This window comes from Rhamphochromis longiceps, linkage group LG6 (genome assembly GCF_057381845.1).
Source record: "Rhamphochromis longiceps isolate RC_006_pf linkage group LG6, R_longiceps_female_GT1.1, whole genome shotgun sequence".
NCBI classification, from domain to species: domain Eukaryota; kingdom Metazoa; phylum Chordata; class Actinopteri; order Cichliformes; family Cichlidae; genus Rhamphochromis; species Rhamphochromis longiceps.
In genome coordinates, this window is record NC_140562.1 from 6,589,692 (window position 1) to 6,609,128 (window position 19,437).

Sequence of the window (19,437 nt, forward strand, 5' to 3'; positions counted from 1 at the left end):
TGTTTTCTACCATCTTTGATTGTACCCTGCAATTTATGCCTGTAACTTAGTGAGCAAGTAAGAACCTTGTTGTTTTTATCCAAATATATGACTTGAGGTAAAATAAAACATGACAGCAACCAAAAGCCTAATACTGATGTATCTACATGTTGCCTTTAACACCAGTATTTCTTACTTTTGTTGGTTGGATCATAATCGAAGAAGTTATCTTGGCAAGTTTCAATGTGATATTATATAAACTTAAATAATGCTTCACAAAAACTAAAAAATACAAAAACACATTTTCTGGCCAGTTCAAATGTCCACTTCAGCAGCACTTCACTCAATTTATTAAAAAGCATGGCAACTGTTGACGACAGCATTTACACTAAAATATGAGCAAAATGAAAAAAGCACTGTATTTGGTCAGGATCGTGTCGTGGAAGAAATATGTATGATAATGCAAAATCATTACATTTCAGAAAATAGATATTACAAATATTCTTACTTTAAGTAATCCACAATGGAAGATTAATAGTTATATTAGAAAATTCTTTCCTTCTTTTCACCTGTAATGCATCCCCTTACATTTGATTTGTATTGGAACACTTCAAGTCACACCCAGCCATAAACAGTCGTCACTGCTGGCGATAAAATCATAAAAGTTCTGAATAAATGATCAAAACAAGACAGAAGCAATTTTCCGGGTTCCTGCCGATTTTAACGTGCCGTCTGATCCCCACAGGACAAAATGTGTTTACATTCCTTCTTGTTATGCAATAAAGGACCGCGTGCTGAGAGCAGGCCTAAATGTTTCAGTCAGAGGAAAAACTCATGTTTGATACGTTTTCATGTTATTAGTGATGCTGGAAGCAAACATTCTTGGTCAATGCACATAAAAAACTTAAAAAATCATTCCAGTGTCCGACCTTTAAAGAGAATGTGATCATATAAGCTGTACAAAAATACAACAATATTTTACACTTCCCACATCATAGAAAAAAACAAAACATCAACCCTGAAGTAAACAACAAACCTGCGTGCTTCTGAGGCAAGCAGAACAAAGGCACTAACCCATGGCCTACAGAGCAGGTTTTGCCGGCTGCATAGGTGTGGCACCGTCAGCAACATTGAAAGGTAGCTGTGACACCTGCAGATCTGCTGTCAGGTGTGGAAAATTGCTGGTTTATCTCTGACTATTCATGCAAAACCCTTACAATGGCTCTAAGGCATTTTAAGAGTGTTTAAGGGTCAATACAACAAAAAGACAGAAAAACAATCATGTTTATTTACCCTGTTATAGATAGTTGGGTTTTATTTGAGCCACTGGCCTGGTGATAGACTTTCCCCCAGGGTGAGTCTCAGACAGGCTCCATTGTCTTAGATATAAAGTTAAGAGAACAGATGGACGGACGCCCCTGTCCCAAATGTCTCACACACACCGTCGGCTGGTATAGGCTCCAGCCACGCTATGACGCTGCTTTGATAAGCCCCAACACAAATTTAGAAAATGAATGGAAGCAATTGTTGTAGAGCACAATACAAAAAGATGCAAATACATTATATTTGTTTAGATTAGTTAATATGGTTGCCCCTGACAATCAGTAGATATTTGCACCTTTCACTGCAACTGCTTTCAAAGTAGTAGTTAATATTCCAACAACCTCCTTTGGATTAATCTACATCAGTCAGTCACCTCACTACACTGAAAAACGTCCAAACTGATCACTTCTCTGCAGCATGTAGCGAAAAAAGCACAATGCAGAGAAGCTCCACTCCACAGTGAAAGGAAACACTGTCACATAGCACTGCTGAGCCCGAAACAATAATAGGCAGGTGATTTTAATATTGTGGCGGATCACTTTATATATAGACATACATGTTAAGCAGAGATTAAAAGACGGTATATAAAAGTTGCCTATTATCCTTGTATCTGATGCAGGGGCAGAAACCAGCAGAGATCCAGCTAGCTGCCTCTGTAACCCGACAGAAAACAGCTGGAAGACAAAGATGTCCAGCTTGCTTCCCTGAGACAGCCAAGTCTGTCAGTGCAGTGTTAACCACTGGCCGAATATGTTCAAAAGGCAAAAATATAGTGAAGATTTCATATTGTTATAAACTCACATTCCAAAGGTGGGCTTAGACTGTAACCTTTGATGACCTGAGTTTAAACAAAAAAACAGCTTCAGTCCTCTGAGTCATGACTTACTTCCCAGTGTAACCTGTAACCATGTCTCCACCACCCATGTCCATCATCACATGTGGGCAGTCATAAGCAGACCTTTCTTCAATTGAAACACACTCCGTCTTTACCGAGTCATCTCCAGAGTCATCATCCGTCCCGCTTCTGTCAGAATCGCTGCTGTCCAAATGCGGTCTCTCTGCGTAGCAGGAGTTGCTAGGGTTGTAGTCAGAGCCAGCACTGCTGTTGTCTGCAGACTGACCGGTGTCCTTGAGAAGAACAGTTTCCTCGGGGTCGTCCTGACTGCTGCCTAAGCTTTTGACAGAGATTCGACTAATGTGTGGTCTGGTTGGGTTGGTTGGATGCTTGCTCTGATTCCCTGCACTGTCCTTCTGCAAGGTACAGGAACAGAAAAAGCATTTGGCACAAGGTTAAAAAAAAAACAAAAAACAGCTAAAGCAACATCATGATCTGCTTATTTTAGTTTAGTTTTTTATTTGACACCTTACCAGAGATGATGGTAGAGTATCTGAGGGGTTAAATGTCCATGCCTTTAGCTTACAGATGCAAGCTGTTACCACAATGAGAACAAATAAAAGCAAGGCTGACAGCACAGCTGCGAGTATCACCTCATTGGAACCTGCTAAAAAAACAAAACATACAAAAGGTTAATTCAGGCACAAAGTAAAGCTAAAACCAAACTAAACAAAAACGACATCAGTTGGTTCTAATTTACAAATCCAACCCATAAACTCATACAGGGCTGCATTTTTAAACATCTTCAGCCTGCAGTTACTATAGATCTACCACCCCAATGAGATGCTTGCTGTGCGATCACATGCAACAGATGCTCAGGACATGTGCTCACAAATTAGAGACGTGTTCTGCCAGGACATTCTGCACCCCTAACTCTAGTACTCAGCGGATATTTTCAAGCTTCTATGTTGATTTTTGTGGTGTTTCTCTTCTGAATGCCCTCCCATCAAGTTAATCATGTAGAAACCATGGCCTTATGATGACTGAACGCAGAGCATGAGAACCTTCACAGACGCAGAGCATTCAAATATCTCGGACACTACTTGAAAGAATGTTTTATCTACAAATTTACTGTCCTTTGGAAATCTATTTAACATGTAGTCACGCTAGCAAATTCTGACCATTTTTCACACCAGTACAGCACCAAAAACAAAAAAACAAGCCCCAGATCTCAGCAGTTACATTAAAGTTTGACCAGTTAAAACGTGACCCAACCAGCCAACCTGTTCTCTTTATGCAAATCTGATGCCCTTAAATATATAATATAGTATAATATTCCCCAACATTTAGACGTATTCCTTCTAGGTCTGCTTCATGAAAACTTTGGTAAACAGTGAAATTCATTTGCAGTAAACACTGTTAGGCGTCACCATAATAATATAGTTTACATACATCAGTGTTTCAGTGTTTGTATCCCAACAATCTGAATATTGTATGAGATGCAAATCGCTAAGGGTACAAAAATAATTCATGAATAGCTGGACCTTTAGTCACATTGCAATAATAGAATGAATGAGTTCCCACCCAGAGTTTGCATGAGGCCTGTGCAAATACTGAACTACTTCCTGTTGACAGATGTGCCTGTGCCTTTAGTTTCTCAACTTTGTTGATCCTAAAACCACTCGTCTCTGTCCCACACCGCCAATAAAAAACAAAAAATAAAAACACTTACGTTGGGGAGGTGATACTGCAGAGGGCCAGATCGTGCATGTCTCTGTCTCCTTGAACTCCACCTGCTGAGCACCGACCCCGACAAACAACGTTCCACTCACATTGACGCACTTCTTCACACCCTCTTTGAATGACACATTATCACATTGGCAGATTTTTTCATCTGTGCATGACGTTGTAAATTCTCCCTGAAAGTCACAGAGGAATTTATTAATGTCTTGATTATTCAAGTTAATTAACAGAAATAATGCAGATCATGGTGGTTGTGACACGTAGCGCATTGGTGCGTTATTACCAACAGGTGGACTGCTCATGCTCATATCTGGCTCCAGGTATTAAATAAGTACTATATAATATACAACATCTTTATTCTTGATTTCCAGGAGGCAGTTAATATTGTCACTTCTAAATTTTTCAGATGTAGTTTACAACCAGCAAACTTTTGTCTGCAATAAAAAACACGAAAATATTTTTTGCGTCCCAAAAAGCTTCCTGAAAATGATCTTACAGACTCATAACTGCTTCCCAGAGCACAAGGATGTGAATTTGATCAAAATCTTCACTATCAAGACTCATTTTGGTCAGGAATAAGAAAAAGAAACATCTGTACAGACCCAGAGAAACATTTGAGCCTTATCATGGTCTTGATGCATTCTCAATCATCCAGGAAAGTAAATCTCCAAAAAGTTGATTCTGTTCATCTGGACGTAGCGTTTTGTGGGGGAAACGTTTCGTCACTCATCCAAGTGACTTCTTCACTTCACTTCACTCCCTGTACAGCTGCTATACTGACATACACTTCACTTAGAGAGCAGATAGCCTGCATTTATCGCACATTTATCAAATGATTGAACTAAAAGACTGAACATGGGAATTCTGTATTCTGTTATAGCCAATAAACACGTGCAGCATGCAGCTTTCATGTTTATTAATGTGTTGATTCATTTTCTTCCTCATAAAGAATATGCAAGGTTTAAAATGAAATCACTACATCTTATAAGTATCATCACGGTTTCATTTGTCAAAACACATAAAAACACACAACAATTTTCAGCAGTATATGCCAGCCACCCCTTACCTGTTCATTTTTAACTGTAAAGTCGATTTGGTATTCACGCGTGTCCTTCTGTGCCATCTCTTTGTAGAACTTGAGGGGATTCTGGAAACTTACTGTGGACATCTTCTCCTTCAGTTTTATTTCTACAGGAGGGAACTCTAAAGAACCTAAGAAGAAGAGAAGAGATATCCAAGCTTAATCTCCATCTCTCTCACTTAAACCAGGCTCTGCAAATGTTTACTAGCAGCATTGCTTACATTTTGTGTCGACTGTGACGAAACTGTTAAAGGAGAAAGTATTTGACTTCTCAGCTTCAGACTTGATGCCTCCCTGTACAGCTGCTACACTGACATACATGAACTTGAGATATCTCTCATCCCCAGATTTCCAGATACAGTTGCTCAGGTCATACTCGTGATCTGTGGTTTCAAATGTACAATTCCTAAATAAAAAACAAAAGAACAAAGACAGATTAATCCCATGAATAATACTTTAAATATAGTGGAGGAAAGTTTAAGTTTCTCAAAAATAAAAGTCTTTCCAGAGTCTAATGCTGACAAACGGGAGCGCACAAAGCAACAGAACAAGCACAGCAGTGCATTTAGGCACCTGTATCACACAAAGTAAAATCCAAATAAGTTTGAACATAATGTATTATAAAAGCTCATTCTTACCATGGATGAAGGGTTCCTCTAAAGATTTGTGGTTGGGTTCTGTAATCCCAGCGGACAGAGACCTTTACATTTTGGCAGCTCACTCTTACATTTGTTGGAGGTAAAACTGCAAATAAGAAAAAGAGGAAAGAGACATTTATTTCATATATCCTGTTCAGAGCATTTTCCACCAGAAGTCAGACTTTATTTTTCTTTGGGAACTTTTCAGAAATTCGAAGAAATGAAGGACAGAAATATTCAGCTTACCATCATTACTATAAATGGGGTGGACACAATAATAGAAACACCTGACTGCATCAGTGGCCCTCCCACATGGTTGAATCATGTAATCGAGCCTCATTATAGGGTTGCCTGGTTACACCCTCAGAGCTGAGGGGACATAAGAAAAAAAAAAATCTGCCACCTACAATGTTGTTTTGTTTTGTTTGGGAAATTCTTCTGGGAAATTTGCACACAGGAACTGAAGTTTCATCATATCCACACCTCTGCTTGCTGCGTGTTGTTAGCGGGGTGGATGTTGTTAGCGGGGTGGATGTAGTTGGGTTTTTTTGTTAGTTTTACACCAAAGAAAACATTTGTTAAAATTTCAACTTTCATACGTGCTGTCAGAGCTGGATAAACACATTTATCATTGGAGCCAATCAGATCTGCACAGACACGAACAGTCTACGCAGTTACCGTGCCGCTGCTCCTGTGTCGGATTTCACAAGAGAGGGAGTGTTAACGCATACTCTGTCTCAAGGTAAACTTACAGTGGCAGATGTAGCTGTTGTTTTTCTGGTTTCTCTCCAGCATTTCACGTTGTTACTCAGTATCTGTCTCACCTGTTTTGAGTCTTAAAGGGCGTGAACATCAACATTTAAGCAAAACAAGGATCCAAAGGTAATTGTCAAAAACGTTTGGTGTGGGCGGAAAAGCTACATTAAAGCCTTTACTGATCCATGCAAAATGAAAACCAAACTCGGAAAGCAAAGATAACTTTAAAGCAGAAATAGTGAAAGTTAATTACACCAGGAACATGATGCTGTCCATAACTACCAACCAAAACAATGACACTGTGTGGACCACAGAAAGTAGGCACTACAGAAACTTTTACATTTTTTTTTTTTTGGGCTTTCTAATTATATTCAAGAAAAGATCATCTCTATGCGTTTTTATACAAATTTCACACAACAGTAATTTAGTTAGATAAACGGCACTACAGTCCAGAGGAAACACACACTGCAGAAAGTGTTTAGCGACTGGAGAACTACAGCCAGTATCAAACACTTCCACATCAGGTTCCAACCAAAATGTATAAACTGCTAAATCTTTAGAGCTTATTGTGTTCACTGCTGGTATTAACAACTTATCAGTCTTTGAACGTTTTGCAAAATCATATAATCTTTGTTGAAAGATATCGCGAGTGTGTGCTTCTCAGGACAACAGCTCAGGTTCAAGCTCCTTGACTCCATCTGCAGTAGATGAGCCATCCATCTTCAAATGCTCATTTTCAAAACAGCCACAGACAACAATCAAAGGTGTCAGGCGCCGTAAAAAAGAATAAATACACACACGGCTGCAGCGTTTGCTTCAAAGTTAAGTGTGCAGTTGACCTTCAGTTAACTTGACCTGTTGTGTAGATTTTCTAAATTTAACGGCATCTTTTGTCATGAATATGTTTACCTGAACGTACAACTCATCACACCATTCACAAAGCCATCACGGACTCTGCAGCAGCTGATCGCTTTGTCCTAGAGTCAGCTAACAACAGGGTCATCTGCATACTTTTAACATGATCCTGTTGCCATACCTGCTGTGGCACATAGCTATGTACAGGATAAATAATAGCAATAGCACACATCCCTGTGGGGAACCAGTTGATTGAAACGAGTTCTATTAATCTGGACTCAGATTCCTGTTAGTTAGAAAGTCAAGAATCCAGGCCTTGAGATTGTTATTCTAAATGTTTAAATGTTGTGAGAGACGTCTGAGGTGAAACTGTGTAGAAGGCTAAAGAACAATCCAAAAGTAATAGAGCTTTACTATTTCTCTCCAAGGATTGAACTGTTAGTTAGAGTTCTTGTTGGGGGCTGTCTTATTTCCTATTAAAAGTAGTAGAACTCTGTCATGCTATTATGGGAAATTACTGTACATCTAGGAATATGAGTTGTTACAGCTAAAGTTAAATGAATGAATCATTCCAAAAGGGCAAGAATTAACCTGCCACTTCCGATCCCATTAGATGTTATTTAATAATCCTGCACAGAGTTCATGTGTCTGACGGATGGTGGAAACATGAGACGGTCCCGTGTTTAAGAAAGTTGGACGACTATAGAAATGATCAGTTTTAAAGATTGTCTGCTGTCTGTTGCTTGATTCATACTACTGCCCTAAAGTGCAGCTGTAAACCTTACATCTAAACCTTTTAAAAGCTAAAAAAAACAACACAAACAAACATATTCTGATACCATAGGGTCAGAGGGTCAGAGGGTATTTTTTGCGGTCATCATTGATGATGACTTGGCCCAACACAAGGTTAAATCAAAGAATTTGCCACATTGCTGTTTGTCATTTCAGGTGATATTTGAGACCTCTTTGAAAAAGAAAAACAATAAAGTGATGTTGATGTGAACACACTGAAAGTTAATGACTGCAGTTCACAGCCAAACAACCTCATCTCAAATGTGTAGGATGTGGTGGAGGTCAGATTGTTTGTGCAGGTCAACTTTCAGAGAAAACATTTTTCTTGATGGACCTGGGTTGGTCATATAATAGTTACAATGTTTGAAATTCCAATGAACGCCACCAAACCAACCACAAACAAACATACACGTATTTGATTTGATGAATTAAAGTGTGAGGACAAGGACATCAGAGGAGTGTCATCAACTGACTTGTTCAGTTCTGTGGAATACGCACTGTAGCTGGTACCGTCCTTTATCAGACAGAGCAGGTTTATCAAGACCTCACCCTCTTTCACAGTACAGTTTGCAAACACTCACAGTGCCCATAGTTGACCTTTGTTTTATAAGGGAAGTTTAGTGTTGCAGTTGATCAAAATTAGCTGATATGTGGTTCAGCATTGAAGAATGTCAGTGCGCCACAACAGGACCGGTTAGCTGTGTTCCTATAAATAGAACGACAAAGCATCTGAGAGGGAAATGACAACTTAAGCAAAAGGTTTTCCACTAAATGAAACTGTTCTTAAAAGTTTCTGTGAAAAGATTCGAAGCAAGCAGGGACAGAGCTACCTGATTACTAATTAAACTGATTGTAAAATGGCCACAATTATATGAACATCACCTCAGCAGCAGCCTGGACCTTGATCACATTTATAACTTTATATTTTCATAGTATCACAAAGTCTAAAAACACATAACATTCCCAAACACACCCACACCCACACCCACCTTTTCCTTAAATCATTAACAAATCACTATCAACTTAGCTTCTGCTATCAAAATTAGCAGGTCTGGAGATGAGTTCCCAGAAACAGTGATTTGAAATAATAATAACGACATCTCACGGACACTGTACTGCCTATAGATAATGGCTGGAGCAGTCTTCCAGAGAAAGGGTGCGTGGCAACAACAACAACGACAAAAAAAAGACGTCCAGTCTGAACAGCATTGCTTGCTCAAGCAAACTCATCAGAACAGCAGATGCTTGAAGGAAATGGAAATCTTTAAGAGCTTCAAATGTCAGCAAGACATCTACAGGTAGCTCTGTAACTGTTAGAGTAATAGTACACACAGAAAAAAGGGGCATGAATCCAACCTTCACTAGAAAAATTTGCTATTCAAAAAGAACTCTGAGGAAAACTACAGCGTTCCAGCAACCATACAGGAAAAGACCAGGTGTGGTGACAGAATGTGCTATGGACAGACGAGTCAAAGGTAGGGCTGTAAATGCTCTGTTTTAGGAACAGGACAGCTTGCAGTCATTCCCTTAACCATGAATACATCATGTCAGAAAGTGTTTGAGGATAATGAGAGATCACCTGTCAAATAGATGAGGTGCTCTCAAGAACAGCACAAAATTCCCATTTTAATTTCCCAACAACAACAAAAAAAATACATTCAGGGTTATGGAATGGCCTGGTCAACACAAGTCCCACTGTTGGGGAAATTTGGAAAGGAGAACACACGTAAGAAAACCCTCAAACATCTTAGAAATCAAGGGGGAGAGGTCCAAAACTCCAACAGGTGACATTAAAGACCAGTGTAACATTTTGTTCAATTAAATTGAATTCATTTAATAAAAGATTTTCCTTTAGATTTTTGGTCAAATGTCTCACCTCAAAGAGGATAAAGTGTTTGATTATTCAAATGTATTAGAAAAGTGACAGCACACTGCATAAACACGTTACCTATGCTTTTAGCATGCCAATTTCATTAACCTTGACGTCGTTTGGGTGTTGTAATAACTTTTAAGTCATAGTCTTTACATATTTGTAGCAGTTTGATTGTTACTTTTATCACCATGTTTTTGTCACGTGCAACAATGTCCACATTTTACCAGTTTTTTCTCCTTTTGTGCTCAGCTCGTTAGACACATGCCAGGAACTTTAAATTACATGGTGACATAAATAAAACTTTATTAAGTGAACGTATGATTAATGATTGCCCTTAAAACAGCGCAAAACAGATCAACTTTGTATGTACTCTTCGGTGTATAAACTTGTCAATTTTATTGAACCCAAGGTTTGAAGAAACAGTGATTCTAAGATAAGTACTTAAAAGGGTCTACATACCAATCACAGCAGAAACCCCGCTGATCAGAAGGAACAGAACAGTCAACTCATCGCTCAGAGACATCGCTCCGACCTCGAGGCTGTGATAGCGACTATTTAAATTAAACTTCCTCTTCAGAGCCCAGGAGGCAAATAAAACGTCAACTTGCCCTCATCGAGAAACAGACTTGTCACAACAACACGTGTAATTTCTCATCTGCGAGCTTATAAAAATATTTTATATTTCACCACAAATCTGCTGATATCAGCGGACTCACATCATTAACAGCTCCTACTCCGGCATGTGTCTAAGCGCGTACAACCGACCAAATTTACCTGGAAAACACCTAGGCGACGTCAACGGAAGACGCACTTGTATTTTCAAAACAAAAGCTTTAGACAGCGCACACATTTTCTCGATCACTTGACACGTTTTTCTCAAAACAGTTTTCATAACTCAGGTATTTTTCACAACATAGACTCACCCTTTTCACATCAGCTCTCCGATCAATGAATGAAAACATTTTAACACCAACAACGTTTTAAGACTTGGGCACCATTTTTTTTAAAATGCCTATTGTGGAGAAAAAAAAAGTTAAGAAAAAAGTTCAGACATAGAAGTGAAATGTAGCGGATTTATTTGAAACTTTAGAGAATTCCTGAAATCAAAACAGCAAATGTGCATGTGCAAAAACAGGCAAAAAGTCCACAGAAGTATATGCAGCTCGTTGATGCAAAATATGAATCAGACAATTACATGTCAGCAACACAAAGCGGACTGAGAAAGACACACACACACACACACACACACACACACACACACACACACACACACACATATATATATATATATATATATATATATATATATATATATATATATATATATATATATATATATATATATATATATATATATATATACAGTGCTTTAAGTGGGCTGGTACGCGCCGGTACTCAGTACCGCCACTTCTAAATATAGCTCTTGAGAGTACCGCCACCTCTCCATGCGCCCAGAACGTGCTTTTAGCGTACCGGTACTCTCATTTGCACATCTGTTATAATCGTTTGGCTGCGCTGCCGCTTTTCAGAGCGCCCTTCACAAGCACGCTTCCTAATTCGTCCCACCGAGAGCAGAGACTACATTACCCATACACCAATGTGTTTTACAAGTGAAAAGCGCATGCGTCGCTTTTGCCGTTGTCATGTCAACAACTCAACGTGGTCCGGAGAGGTTGTGTAAAACGCCCAAACAGCTGCTCTGTTAAAATACAAAAACAATGAACACTTAATATGCTCTCCTGGCTTCAGACTCTGAGTAGTAAAAGAACAAGGTCAGAATCAGAGGACTCGCTGGCTGACACCCCACCAAGCCAGAATGATATCGCTGCAGGTCAGATGAAAGCTGCACTAGTGCCGCAGCCGCGGACGACGGCACTTTTTGCGACGACGAGGACGAGAATGACACCATTTCTACCGATGACAACAGCCGCGTTAGCGAGCATGAGTGGCCAGAATGTTGGTCCCAAGCACAAGTCCGGTATTTCTCCACAAATTACAAGTGGCTGATCAGCAGAAATCAAAAGTTGGGTTGTAGTGTGTGTAGTCAAGTTTGTGCTCGCGTGGACATGCAGCAAGGGCAGAGAGTGTCGCAGGAGTGGACTGGGTGCTTAATCTCGTCTTTTGGAAGGGACAAGGCTGCACAACAAAACTCACTACGAAAAAAAATAAAAGAGCACAGAGACTCAATTTATCACAAGAAAGCAGTTGAAATAAAAGAGAAGGCGACACAAAATACAATGCAAAAACACATTGAAGATATGAGAAAGGCTGACTACGCTTCAACTTGCAATGTGTTTAGAACAGCTTATAAGATTGGCAAGCATGGGCGTCCCTTTACAGACATGCCAATAGATGTCCAGTTGCAAGTCTTAAATGGTGTCAAGATGGGCAGAGTTTTGCACTCTAATAACTCATGTGCAAATATACTGGATCACATTGCAGCTGAAATGAAAAAGAAGGTAGTCAATGACATAGTGATGAATGAAAGAAAATTGTGTGTGCTCATTGATGAATCCACTACAATAAGTGGAAAGTCTGTGCTTGTCGTGTGCCTGCGGTCAGCTATTTCCAGTGAAAATCCAGACACAATATTTTTTGAACTGATTGAGCTGCAGGGGACCACAGCAAAGGACATCACTGAAGCACTGTTAGGATGTCTTCATAATAATGGCTTTGACCCTCACTACCTACAGGAACATTTGTTGGCATTTGCTTGTGATGGAGCCTCAGTGATGCTTGGGAGGAAAGCAGGAGTTGCTGCGCAGCTTTGTTCCAAATTCCCTTACCTGTTTGTCTGGCATTGTTCCAATCACAGACTGGAACTGGCAGTTTGTGATGTTTTGAAGGAGGTAGGAGGAATCAACCACTTTAAAATATTCTTAGATCAGCTTTACTCCCTCTACCATGCATCACCAAAAAAACCAAAGGGAGTTAACCGAGAGTGCTCACAATGTTGGACAACGTCTCCTTGTGATAGGCTGTGTTTTATCAGTGCGTTGGGTTGCTTCAAGTGAGAGAACAGTGAAAGCAGTATGGGAGAACTACCAAGCTCTGCAGGTACACTTTACAAGTGCTGCTGCTGATACCAGCAGGGACTCAAGAGAGAGAGCAAAATACAAAGGACTCAATGATGTTCTCACTACTGTTTCTTTTGTGGTCAATCTTGGCATCATGTATGACGCTCTCACAGAACTCAGTGACCTCTCAAGAATGCTCCAGAGACGGGACATGACTTTGGATCAAGCCGACAGGCAGCTGGACCGACAAATCCGGGTGTTTGAGTCAATGGTATCCACACCTGGTCCCTACACACAAACTGCCATTGAAGCTGAAAAGGAGAAAATCTTCAGAAATGTATGCCTGCACGAAAATCAGAGGGTTATAAAAATCAACCATGGCCAATTTTTCCATAGCCTGGCTGAAAATGTTAAGTGCAGGATGACTCCAACAACTTCCTCGCATGTCAGTAAAACCTCATCTGAAAAGACAGATAGTCACCTCCTCTCAGACATCAAGGTCCTCCAGTCTGACTCCTGGCCTGCATCTCTAGATATTCAATATGGGGATGCAGCGGTCAGACATTTATGTCAGAGATTCAGAGTTGGGGAGAGGGAAAGTGTCCTAGGATTTAGGGAGTATAAAGACCTTAAAGCTTCCAAGACACCAGCAGCCCTGAAGCCGCTTCTTACAGCTGTCCACACCATTGCAGTATCAACAAGTGAATGCGAGCGAGCTTTCAGCTCAATGAATGATACTTTGACAGATAAAAGAAACTCTCTCGACATCAAAAGGCTTTCAAATATGATTTTCCTGAAATGCAACGGACCACCCTTGGATCAGTTTAACGCACAAACATATGTGCAGACATGGCTGGCACTAGGGAGGAGAAGTGCAGCATCCACAAACTGCGAAGCCCAAAGTGAAAGGAAAGTGGAGCCCAAAACGTGCTGGAGCCTTTTCTAGGTAAAATGATTTGTACAGTATTTCTCATTTTTCATTTGGTGTACTGTGATTGTATTTTGCTGAATCTGCTTTTGTATATTTTTCAGGGGTAAAGAAATGAACCATCTTCAAGACTCAAGATTATGTTCTACTGTTCTATGGTTATTATGTTTGGGTTGCTTCAAGTGAGAGAACAGTGAAAGTAGTATGGGAGAACTACCAAGCTCTGCAGGTACACTTTACAAGTGCTGCTGCTGATACCAGCAGGGACTCAAGAGAGAGAGCAAAATACAAATTATTTTATAATTTATTTTATATACATTTTGTGTAAAAAACAAAACAAAAAACTTTACAAGTGCTGCTGCTGATAGCAGCAGTGACTCAAGAGAGAGCAAAATACAAATTAGTTTATAATTTATTTTATGTACATTTTGTTAAAAAAAAATTTCAATACCTTTTTGCACATTTTATTTATGTTCAGTAGCTCTTTCTAGCTCAAGCAAATCCACAAACTAATAAAATGATTTATTATTTTGTATAAGGTTGTCTGTTGACTGTTGTATATAAAACCCATTCAATATAGTTGTTGTTACCTCAGGGGAGGCGAAAAAAAATAGAGTACCGGCACCTCTTTTGGGCCACTTAAAGCACTGTATATATATATATATATATATATATATATATATATATATATATATATATATATATATATATATATATATATATATATATATATATATATATATATACACAATAAAAGACAATAAAAGCAATAAAAGCAACTTGACTTGACATGCACTCATCGACCACTTTAGTAGGTAAATTAAATCCCTTTTTGCCCTCAGAGCTGCTCACAGTTTGTCTTTTTTTTCTTTTTTTGGCCTGTCCCGTTTGGCTCTTTTGCATCAGAATTGTTGTCTAAAGGCAAAGAAAGATGCCCAACGGATTTACTTTACCAAATTGACCATCCCAGCCTTGCCATAATGGTCCATTTGATTCACCTTTTATTGTTTATTTTATTTTCACTTACTGAATACGGGACAGACTTGACTGGAGGAAAGAAGGGGAGAAAGAAAGAGGGAAAGAGAAACAGCTGAGAAGAGGGACGGGGGAGAAGGGCAAAAAACAAAAACCAACAGAACGGGCAGAAAAAAAAAGAAAATGCATATATCAATCACCTGGATCACCTGCTGAGAAAGAAAAAAGAGAACAAGCAGAAGAGAACAAGAGTAATAGAATAAACAACATCACAATGATATATGGGAATATGACAGTAAATACTAAATATTAAACATTATTGTGCAGCACATAAGATCAACAGAACACAGTGTGCTTTGAGGTAGGAGCCAAAAAGGGTGTAGTTTGTGGGTGTGATCACCCGTGTGTACACCTGTGAGCATGGACACGCTTGTTTTTAAAAGGTTCCTTCATGTAATGATCTGCTAGAGGGTGTGGGGGGGCCACAGCCCCGTCCTCCAGGGCATGAAGCAGGTATGGAGGAGATCAAAACTCCAGACATCCAGAGGCCCCCAGAACACAAGAGACCAAGGAAGACCAACAGAGGGGCAGCCGCGCCACCGTCCCAGAAAGAGCTGAGGAGAGTCCCAGATGAGGGCTCACTCAACAGCCGCGGAGCAGAAGCCAGGGGGGGTTGCAGTGACGCGCCCGTGAGCTCCACCGGCAGCCAGCCGTGCCTGAGTGACCGAGCCCCAGGCCGAGAGGCCGGGGGCACCCCACCTCTGAAGTGGCCCGAGCGAGCCCCAGGCTCCAGGCCCCGATAAACGGCCGCCAAGGAGTGAGCATCAGCAGCAACTCAAAGCCTTTTAAGCATGTAGACATGGTCAAGACAGCTTGCTGCATTTCATACTGAGCATCAGAATAAGGAAGAAAGAGGATTGAATCGTTAATCTCACACAGCCTGATTTTCCTGTACAGCCATTTACATGGAATGGTCTGAAATGAGAAAAATCCAGTTATCCAGTTCCAAGATATCTTTACCCAGCAGTCCTCTCGGTAAATGTACAGTCCTGATCAAATGCTTAAGAGCACTTGAAAAATGGCAAAAAAAATATCTTATATTGCATGGTTGAGTCTTAGCAGGTTTTGAAGTATAGCTTCAACATGCAACAAGAAGAAATTAGAGTGAGACAACACATTTTTTATGAGCATGCAATTTATTGAAAAAAAAAACGCTTAAACTGAAACAGGCTATTTTACAGCTGATCAAAAGTTTAGGACCACATGCCTTTAAAAGGTCAAATCTGTGCAAAAGTGTGGATTTATTGCCATTTTCTGTAAGGTAGTCACACTGTCATGATGTTCTGATGGCAAAGTCAAAAACCCTTCTCCTTCTTGAACATGGGCGGGTTGTTGAACTGCATAAGCAGCGTCTCTCAGAGCGCACCATTGCTGCTGAGGTGGGACGCAGTAAGACAGTCATTAGGATTTTCTTAAATGATCCTGACGGTTATGTGGATGGGGATACAAGTCGGAGATCGGTAGCGTTACAGAAAAACACTGAAATGTACACAACAATGGGAAAGTACAAGAGGAAAAAAAGAGACCTCTTCTCATGCTGTGCTTCCATGGTAGGACAGCACGAGAACAGGAAACAAAAAAACTCCTCTGCACAAAAAGCACATAAATGTCCACAGCACAACTTTGTGAAAGACATGACAAGCCACAGGATTGGGTGGGGGGTGAGGAGTAATACGAAGCGAACACAGCAGCCGCCCTGCACAGCGCTACCATTCCAGCACGGCACACAGACCCGCCGTGTTCCCCCGCAGGAAACAAGCATCGAAGGTGTTTGGAAGGGAGGGGGGATGAGTGCGTGCTTATCAGTGTAAGTGTATGTGTATGCGTGTCCATAGTTCAGCTGAGACAGTGTCCTTCGCCCTGCCAGGCTAAGTAAACAGTCTACCAGCCAACCCAGGTGGCCTAGCATGGAATGGGAAGGAACAGACTAAACACAGTCGTTATCAGGGTGTTGTTTTTCGGCTCCAGCCCCTGTTCTTCAGGAACTTCACTGGCTCCCTGTGAAATTCCGGATAATATTCAAACTTCTTCTGCTCACCTTCAAGGCCATTCATAACCTCGCTCCTCCTTACCTTTCTGACCTGTTAAGCACTACCTGTTCTGCCCTTTCACGTTGATCTTCTTCTTCTATCCAGCTTGCTGTACCTTCCTTCCGCCTCACCACCATGGGAAGCAGAGCTTTCAGCTGCTCTGCTCCCAGGCTGTGGGACTCTCTACCCCCAGAAATAAGAAACATTGGTTCTCTCCCCCAGTTTAAATCTCAACTCAAAACCCATCTGTTCAAATCTGCATATTCACTGTGAATCCACTGTTTGTTAATTTTATTTTATGCTTTTGTTTTATTTTTCTTATTTTGTCATCGTTTTATTATGTGTTTTATCCTATTGTAAAGTGTCCTTGGGTGACTTGAAAGGCACTCATGAATAAAATATATTATTATTATTATTATTATTATTATTAAATATGACTCTGTTCTTGTTATTGGTGATTTTAACATGCACATCTGTTGTAAGGATGACCTGCTTGCTAAAGACTTTCTTGCTTTAACTGACTCTTTTAACCTCCTACAGTGGGTAAATGGACCAACCCATATTAAAGGCTATATGTTGGACTTGTTCTTTACGTATGGATATATGTATTAAGGATATAAATGACGCTGGAATGATCATTTCCCAGTTATTTTTGATATTGGTTTATCTGCCGTGGGACCGCAGTCTGTAGCTCCCTCTTGTCTGCTACATATACTCAGCTCTGAAGCTGTGTCAAAGTTTGCTGTGTCTTTTTTGGATTCGGTATTTATGATTCCTGACTGCTGCTCAATTCGCTCATCTGATGGTTATGCTAATATTTTGTTATCATTATTTTCTTCTACCCCTGATTTGGCTGTACCTGACTGCTGTTCTCTCTGCTCGGTTGATGGTTATGGTAATATCTTGTTAGCTCTTTGTTCTTCTATTCTTGAGTCTCCTGCTCCCATCAAAATGAAGCGCTCTAGAACCTACTCTCATTGCTGGCTAAATAATACTACGCATGCCTTACGACGTGTTTGTCGCTGTGATGATAGAAGGTGGAAAAAAGGTAAACTTCAGGTCTCTTATGATATGTTACGGACTAGCCGCTCAAATTTTCAAACTGCTGCTAGAATGGCTAAAGCATCTTTTTCTCCCAAAGTCATTCTGGCTAATGGTCATTAACCATTAGTACTGAGCAGAATGGCTAATGACCTAATGCTGAGCCAGAATTTGTTACTTAGTTTTTAAGTAACAAATTTTAAGTAAAAAATTTTGTTACTTAAAATTTTTAATTCTGTTGTTAATCCCTGTTCTGATATTCCTTTACTATATTCACAAGCTCTTTGTGAGCGTTTTCAAATTCTCTTTTTAGATAAGGTTTCATCTTGAAAGTCTTCCTCTTCATCTGCTTCTTGTCCTGTTTTTTCCTCTGGGTGTAATTCAACTTTTCATCGAGTTGAGCCCGTGGTACTTTTGACTCTCAAGCAGCTGGTTGATCAACTGAAAAACACCAATACTATGTTTGATATTCTCCCATCACGCATTGTTAAGGGCTGCTTTGATGTAACTGGACCAAGCATTCTATTCTTAATAATTTAAGAATAGTCTCTGGATCCATCCCACTGGCCTTTAAGCATGCTGTAGTCCAGCCTATTCTAAAAAAAAAAAGAATCTTGATTGTTATGATCTCTTGAACTACAGACCGATCTCTAAGTTTCCATTTCTGTCCAAGATCCGGGAGCAACTAGTTCTTTCTCAGCTTCGGGCGTATTTAGACGCAAACAACATTGCAGAGAAATTTCAGTCTGCCTTTAAGCCACGGCTCAGCACTGAAACTGCCTTGCTTAGAGTTCTCAATGACCTTCTTATAAGCACTGATTCTGGACGCTCTGTGGTCCTGGTTTTATTGGACCTTTCCTCTGCTTTTGATATGGTGGATCATAACATTCTTCTACTAAGACTTGAGCATACTGTGGGTATTAGAGGCACTGCCCTTAACTGGTTTAAATCTTATCTGGCTGACAGGTCCTTCCCGGTTAATTTGGGCAACTTCTCGTCTTCCTTGGTACCTGTACGCTGTGGTGTGCCTCAAGGATCTGTATTAGGCCCTATTCTCTTCTCATTATATCTGCTCCCTCTTGGAGCAATTTTTGATAAGTATAATATTACCTTTCATTGCTGTGCCGATGACATACAGATTTACTTTGAGATTACTGACGATCTTGCTGTGTCTTTTCATTATTTTCGTGAATGAATGCGTGGGGTTAAAGATTGGTTTAAGAGTAATTCTCTTGTCTTGAACAAAGAGAAAACAGAGATTGTGGTGTTCGACAGTAAAATCCTCCGCGACCAATTGTGTGCTGCTTTGATGCCCTTTGCTAGCTCCTCTTCTGATTATGCCGGTAATTTGGGTATATTATTGGATAGCTCGTTTAAATTCGACACGCAAGTGTCTGCTGTAGTGAGGTGTAGTTTTCATCAGCTGCACCTTATTTCTAAGGCTATGCACTATGTTCCTCATAAAGACCTGGAGAAACTTATTCACGCATTTGTGACCTCCAGGTTGGATT

General features: G+C 40.2%; 1 protein-coding gene and 1 pseudogene across 2 annotated transcripts; one reads left to right on the forward strand and one right to left on the reverse strand.

Annotated features, from left to right (window-relative positions):
- Positions 1–305: 305 nt before the first annotated feature.
- On the reverse strand, positions 306–10,643 carry ifngr1 (interferon gamma receptor 1). 2 transcript variants are annotated; one of them, XM_085409060.1, is made up of 7 exons: positions 10,335–10,643; positions 5,600–5,705; positions 5,183–5,367; positions 4,947–5,092; positions 3,870–4,056; positions 2,671–2,801; positions 306–2,553 (listed from the first exon to the last, which is right to left on the reverse strand). In XM_085409060.1, the coding sequence occupies exons 1-7, from the start codon at positions 10,396–10,398 to the stop codon at positions 2,185–2,187; spliced, it is 1,188 nt and encodes a 395-aa protein (XP_085265186.1). In that variant the 5' UTR covers positions 10,399–10,643; the 3' UTR covers positions 306–2,184. The 2 variants fall into 2 exon arrangements, with proteins under 2 accessions (XP_085265186.1, XP_085265185.1); XM_085409059.1 differs by having other exon boundaries at positions 2,671–2,804.
- Positions 10,616–13,838, forward strand: LOC146667360 (E3 SUMO-protein ligase KIAA1586-like; annotated as a pseudogene).
- The last annotated feature ends 5,599 nt before the right edge of the window (positions 13,839–19,437 follow it).